Source organism: Ictalurus punctatus, chromosome 8 (assembly GCF_001660625.3).
Source record: "Ictalurus punctatus breed USDA103 chromosome 8, Coco_2.0, whole genome shotgun sequence".
NCBI classification, from domain to species: Eukaryota; Metazoa; Chordata; class Actinopteri; order Siluriformes; family Ictaluridae; genus Ictalurus; species Ictalurus punctatus.
Window position 1 is genome coordinate 9,746,483 of NC_030423.2, and position 7,420 is coordinate 9,753,902.

Here is a 7,420-nt window from a genome sequence, read left to right on the forward strand (position 1 = left end):
CACACAGCCAAAAAAATGTTAACTGCAGACCTGTTCAAATGGATGCAGTGATTTGTCAGGCTGAGGGACGCGAGCATACATCTCCCAATTTGCTTAGTTTGTGTGACCATATAAAATGGCATATAAGAGATGGGAATTAGGTTACCTGCCCTTTTCCCAAACTGTAAAAAACAGTTTTCATGTGAAATCATCTTTCACATCCCACATCAACAGGAAACACTATTCTTTGGAGAACCCTGCACAAATACAACCCCAATTCCAAAAAAGTTGGGACGCTGTGTAAAATATACATAAGTGTAAATAAAAACAGAATGCAATGATTTACAAATCTCATAAAGCCATATGTTATTCACAATAGAACATATAAAACATATCAAATTAACAAACTAAATGTACCATTTTAAGAAAAAAAATAAGGTAATTTTGAATTTGATGGCTGCAACATGTCTCAAAAAAGTAGGGACTGGTGATTTCCAGTACATGAGAGTAGATGTTAACTTCATGCTGATTTTAGGCCGGCGAACTTGGCTCTCGCCAAGATAAGCACCAACTAAGACATAGCTTCACAGTAAGCTAATCCATATGTGTCTCCATCCATTCTTTCCATATAATGATATCCTTCTGTCTGGTGTTGATGGCTAAACTATAATGCTGTCTGCAGGGATCAGCTTATTTTCCTCCCTAGCGCATCAGCACACACAACGGCTGCGATGTTGGCTCCGGGGATCAACCATAGTCTCCCCAGCGCCTCAGCATGACAACCATCTGGATTGAGCTAAGTAGGGTACATCTCTGGGGTCTTCAAGTAGGCACCTTCCATCCTTGGTCTTTCGTCGAGTAGCCCACAACACCTCAAGAGGGCTCGACGGTGATTCTGGCGTCCCAGCATCACCCCCCTCCATTCCCCACTCAACTCAGCCCAGCTTACTTTCCTGTACTTCAGCCTTTCTTTCTCTGTATTGTGCTTGAGCTCCCCAGCCAGAATCTTTCCGTCTCAACCACAGCCAGTTTCTGCTCCTCTCTGCTGCTTCAGATAAGTTCTTCACTGTGTGACGAAACTCTTGACCATTGAATCCGACATGTCTAAGAAACCGGGTTATAGAGTGTGCCACAAATCCTCAACATCCCACTTCCACTGGGTAAACCCAGACTCTCCATCCTCGCTGTTCCGCTTCAGTGGCTAGTTGAGCATACCGCAATATCTTCGTCTCATACGCCTCATCTACAGCATCCTCCCATGGCACTATTAACTCTACCAGATGAACCAAGCGTGCTGGCCCAGACCACAAGACAATATCTGGTTGAAGGTTTGTGGTGGCAATCTCAGGTGGGAAAAATAAGCCGTTGAGCAACATCAGCCAGCATTTTCCAGTCTCTAGCAGCTTCCAGTTGTCCTGGACGAGGATTGGTTTTAACACCTTTTCTTGGTGGTTGCTCTCCTGGGCGGAGGAATATTGTCTTTTGTGTGTAATGTTTTGATGGAACAGGTTGCAACTTATTGGTCATGTTACGCTTGTCTTCCAATGCTAAGGCCAAACATCGCAGCATCTGGTCATGGCGCCAAGTAAACCGTCCTTGGCTAAGAGCCACCTTTCATCCTGTCAAAATGTGCCTTAATGTTGCAGGTGATGAACACAAAGAACATAAGGGATCCTCTCCTACCCAAAGGTTTAGATTCTTTGGTGATGGGAGAACATCATATGTTAACCTTATAATTGTAAAGTAAGTTTTAATAACAAGTAACAGCTGGAGGTTAATTGGCAGCAATACCCAACATGATTGGGTATAAAAAAAATAAAAAATAAAAAAAAGAGTATCTTAGAGAGGTAGAGTCTCTCAGAAGTAAAGATGGGATGGAATCTTGATGGAAGCATATGTTGCTTTAAAACCTGTATATACCTTTCAGCAGTGATGGTGCCTTTCCAGAATTTTTTGGAATTGGGGTTGTAGATAATGATGCATCAAGCAGTAGGCATGACAGTGAAATCCATGATGACATTCATATGCATTTTGAGATTGATGAACATTGAAATGATATACAAGGCACATTTCTGACAAATTTGGCACTGTTCTATTGGGGGATGCAATCCAAAATGCTACTACTAGCCACCACTATCCAAAGTTTAATAGAGGAATTCCAGGCGGTACATGACAGAAAAAAAGTGTATCTAGGTACAAATGCCAAAGGAAAAGACTGCTTTTTGCAGTATGTTCCAGTAAAGGAGACCCTCAAAGCACTTCTGAGTCATGAGTCTCTGAAAGCACAGTACTGTTAAGTAAAGGCACACAGATCAGATGATCCACATTTACTTGAGGATGTAAGGGATGGCAGGAATTTTAAAGACAAGGATATTTTTCAGCAATGTATTTCCTCAGTGTCCTTTATCTTGTACCAGGATTCCTTTGAAGTGGTAAATCCTCAGGGAGAAAAAAAAATCATAAGTAACTTGCTGTTTACATGTCCCTGTCAGAAATCTCTCAGCATAATAGGTCCTCTATAGACCCCATACAGCTGGTTATGCTTTCTAAGAATTTGCAGTTTTCTGGGCAAGACAAAGTGGTTGGTCCTCTTCTAAGAGATTTGAGGGATCTTGAAGAGGCAGGGGTTGAGCTGGGTAGTGGTCAAATAATAAAAGGTGGCTTCACAGAGAACTTGAGTAAAAGTACTTTTTTCTGTTGCTACTGTATTATACACAAAGACACTTTTCAAAATGCTCCAACAGAAGTAGGCCACCGACACACAAAGCAAAGTTACCAGAATTCTTTTAATGAGCTTTGCATAAATCCTCAGTTAGCTGATGTTCATGGCATAAAATTTGACTCTGTGCTTAAGAACTTGAAGCACTTCCATGTATGTGACCCAGGACTTTGGTAATGTGTGGGACATGATCTTTTTGAAGGTGTCATTTCAACAGATCTGTGCTAAAGCATTTCACTTACAGTGGAGGAAATAAGTATTGGACGTGTCAACATTTTTTTCATTAAATATATTTCCAATGAGGTTATTTAACAGAAATTTTCACCAGACATCAGTATTAACTCAAGAAATATAAAGAGGTCACAACATTAAAGTCTATAAATAAAAGTTTTGTGTAATAAAGTGGAATGACACAGGAAAAAAGTATTGAACACACTAAGAAAAAGCAGTTCTCCAAGGCACGGTAAGATAAGGAACCAGCTGAAATCCATAAGTAGTTTGAGGGTAATTATACCTCCTATCTATGCAAGTTAATATCAGCTGGGTTAGTAAATTGATGGTCTATAAAAGGTCTTTTTTTTAGCAAGGTGTCATACAAGAAACATCTCATGATTGGTAAAAGCAAAGAGCTCTCCCAAGACCTTCACGACCTTATTGTTGCGATACATATTGATGAAATTGGATATAGATGTATTTAAAAATGTCTGAATCTTCCAGTAAGCACCATTGGGGCCATTATCCGTAAGAGGAAGCAACACCACCCTGTCATCAACCAGCCAGGCAACATTTTAGATTCTCAAACATTAGTTTTCTAGCACAAAATGAAATGTTACAGAAAAAATGTTAGTATGTCAGTAAAAAAGCAGCATAGAGACAACAGAGACAACAGTCTCCAGAGTTTACTCAGAATGGTGCAATAAAGAAAAAAAAAACATCCAGTGAGCCACAGTTCAGTGGACAGAAATACCTTGTTGACGAGAGAGGTCAACGGAGAATGGCCAGACTGGATGAGATTCGAGTGGCTACAGTAACTCGGATTACCACTCTGTACAATAGTCGTGAGCGGAAAAACATCTCACAGTGCACAACACGTCAAACCTTGAGGTAGATGGGTTAAAACCGAAGATCATGTTAGGTTCCAATTCTGTAAGCCAAGAACAGAGAACTCAGGCTTTAGTAGGCACAGGCTCACCAAAACTGGAAAGTTGAGCCAGATTCTCAAAGGAATGTTTCCAACATCTTGTGGAATCCATAAAACAAAGAACTGAGACTGTTTTAAGAGCAAAGGGAGACCATACCCAGTATTAGTTATATTCACACTCTAATATCTTTTAAAAAGATATTCAGGATACTTCAAGAAAATAGATATTTCAACATGATTTTTTTATTACAGACAAAGCTGTGCTCATTATTAGTGCACAATTTACATTTGGTGACATCATCTTCCCTAAATGGGGGGGGGGGGGGGGGGGGGGGTAATTACATTTCTGTCTGTGCTTCAAATGCATTGAAACCATATCCAATACATAACCTGGAACCATCTATCAAAAGAGCTGCTGGCATCAATGGCATTCTCACTCAATTAATTTCTAAGCAACTGCAATTCATCCACCCAAAAGCAGCCGGGATCTAACAGTAAACGCGATTAGCCTTAAGACAGTAATTATTCTTAATTACTGGCTTCATGTGCTGATTAGGCCTGCTGCTAAGCTGATACACTGAAAAAGTCAACCTTGCTGACTCCACTGTTGCTTCAGTTTGTACGTTGCCCTGTTATCATTTCTAGCACATCCGTTCATTCATATGTCTGTTATTTACAGCGGTCTGTTTATGTTACATTTTGATTACCTCAAAATAATTAGCACCTCCAAAGAAGAGGAAAAAAAATGATTTCATAAAATAAACATACATACATAGCCACATTCTAATAAGAGATGATCTGTGGGGTCAAAGCACCCCTTGCAAATAGCCAGTTCTTGCCAAGATACATAGAACAACAAAGTGACCATACATGAACATTATTATCAAGGTTTGTTTGATAGCTGATGTTATTCACTGATGATTAAAAATCCAGTTACATATTAGTAGGTCGATGCAACACACCACCAATTGTACAAAATTAATCTCTTTGTAGGATGGCGGGGTCTGTTCACATCTCTGGCTGCAAGAATGTGGGCAAGAAAGATGTTTGCACATTAAAAAAAGGATTAAAAGCTGCCTGTGTTTATTTATATCAGTATATTCTCTATTCATGTTTAGTGTCATTTTAACACACATTTCATGGTAAACAATGTTGTGGGTTAAGAGAATTTTAAATCTATTTACAGAATAGAAATTTATATTCTGCTATGTGAGACCTCTCCATATGCATATGCATATGCATAACGGGCCATCTGGTCTGCTCAAAAGAGCAACTCTTTGTTTATTGATAGTTATTACACTCTAGGAGGCAGCATTCCTCCTGCCTACAGTATGTATTGCATGCTGGGTTGGAGATCTCTCCCAGAAGGGAAATTGCCAACCAAGAATTGTTTTATCTCATCCTGTTGTACAACAATGCATGCCTGGTCCCCATTTGGTAACATAAGAACTTCAAAGTACACAATTTACATCTGTTCCTGATGCCACTCCACCTGCATCCTATGCTTGTTTTGGGGCCATTCATTCTATTAGTCTTGTAAGCTTTTTACATTTGACTTTGCTTTTGCATATTTCTTTGTATTGCACAATAATAATAATAATAATAATAATAATAATAATAATAATAATAATAATAATAATAATCCTTAAGCACTCAGACATTCAAGTTAAATGTAACTGGACCCTAAACACCATAGACTGAAATGTGTTCATGTCTCAGAAGAATGAGTTCAATCAATAGCTGTTGGCAGTGCAGGGTGTTTCAAGCTAAAGGAGTCTGGTTGGGGCCTGTTCCCCACTGGAGAGAGCTAAAATCACCACAGCTGGTTCGGTTACAACCTACCACAGGGTACCAGGGATGGGTGGCCATTATCGACTGTAGTTCTCCCTGGCAGAACTAGACAGCATACTGGGATATGATGCTCTGGACCACAACTGGCGTTACAACTTGTTACATACCTCCTCTACTGCTGATTCTTTCTTTGCAGAACAGAGCACCTAAGCCACAGAGCCATACTGTATTCGAGGCCTCAAGATCTTGGGTACTGCTGCTGCTTTCAATGGTTGCAGAACACCCAGTTAGCTTCCTGCCTGAGTAGATCAACTTTCCCCCAGATGTATGCCGAGATTTGGCATCTCCAACCAGGTCATATAGGTCTGATCTAACAATCCTGCAAACCTTTATAAATAAACGAGACCCTAGAACACAGCCGGTCTAGTGCTTAGGAACTTGTCATTTCTAAATAGCTGCAAATCACCATCTACACTGAAGGTGAACATGGCAACTACAGTATCTTAGTTTACCACAGCACCATGAATGGCATCTCTCTGGAACGGCTTATTACAGAATGCGCTCCAGACATTCCTTGCTGCACCCAGTGTGTGCTTGTAGGATGGCAGAAATTCAATTCTCAGTTTAGCTGTTTATCTTCTGTGGGGGTAAGACACAGGCTGCTCTCTTGCCTAAGCAGAGATGAGTCCCCTGGGTGGTGGACATCACCATAGCCCACTGATGGGCAGGAGGCCCAGTTCCTAGTATGACATGCAACTCTACAGGGAGCATCTCTTCGTGGACCTTATTAAGAGGTATACCTCTCCAGGATGTCTGTGCTGCTGCTACCTGAGCATCACCCAAGTTAACATGTGGTGTGCGTCTGACAGTCACCCCTGAGGGATTTCAGTATTATTCAGTATTATAAAAACTATTATTACCCTACTACTAGAATGGAATAAACTTAATTTTCATCCAAACCCTCCTCCCAAATGGAACACAGAAAGAGTGAAAATATGTTGTTTTTAAAGACTCACAATATACTCACATATAGTCATAGAATATCTTTCATTTATTGTTTCTGATACTACCAATGATTGCAATTTCACAAACGTGCTCACACACAGGTTTGAGGTCAAGAGTATAAACTCCTTATTTATATGGATTTATGACACTCCAAAGGCAAAGACCATGTCTGTCTACACAAATGCATAACTCCCAGTCTTGAGCACTGTCGATCTTCAGAGGCTATAAAAAAAAAAAGGAGCAGTGGGAATGGAGTTGAATTGGATTGAAAAGCCATATATTTGATGAGTTTGTGAGGTGTGTGTGAAAGCCGAAGCTCTGTTTTAGATTTAAAACATAATGAGAACTGAGAAACTGGAGTGATGCCCTGTGTCATTACGCTTCACTGCTGGGGCACTAAATGGACTCAGAACACCTTTAGCTCACTAAAGGTATTGAATAGATGCACCAATGTATCGGCCAATAATGGCAATTTTTCACATTATCAGCCATCGGGCAGGGCGGATTATATCCTGTCAATAAAAAAAGAGGGCGAGAGAATTCGCGCTTTGTGTAAAGATGATGTCTCTTGTGTGGAATGACGACAAAACTGCAGTTTTGCAAGCTCTGCACTGCTAAAATTTTACACTGCATGCTACAGCAGAGCAGAAGCTCTGTGCGTATGAGTGCTTTTACACCAGACACTGCAGCAGTGAACCGGCAGTTTTGGCGTGGAGTCTAAATTTTTTTTTTTGCCATGCTGCTTGTGCTGAATTAAAGTGCCAGTACACTGTTAAAAGATTTAA

General features: G+C 40.3%; 1 protein-coding gene across 3 annotated transcripts in view; it reads right to left on the reverse strand.

Annotated features, from left to right (window-relative positions):
• pigg (phosphatidylinositol glycan anchor biosynthesis class G) overlaps positions 1-7,420 on the reverse strand; it is a 152,886-nt gene that overhangs the window by 88,624 nt on the left and 56,842 nt on the right. The window contains exon 7 of one of the 3 annotated variants that reach the window (XM_053682044.1): positions 6,652-6,857. The exons of the other annotated variants lie outside the window; for them this stretch is intronic. Within the exon in view, the coding sequence (XP_053538019.1) occupies positions 6,766-6,857 (92 nt within the window). The 3' untranslated portion in view covers positions 6,652-6,765. Of the gene's footprint in view, positions 1-6,651; positions 6,858-7,420 lie in introns of those variants that run through there. 3 annotated transcript variants of the gene reach the window in all.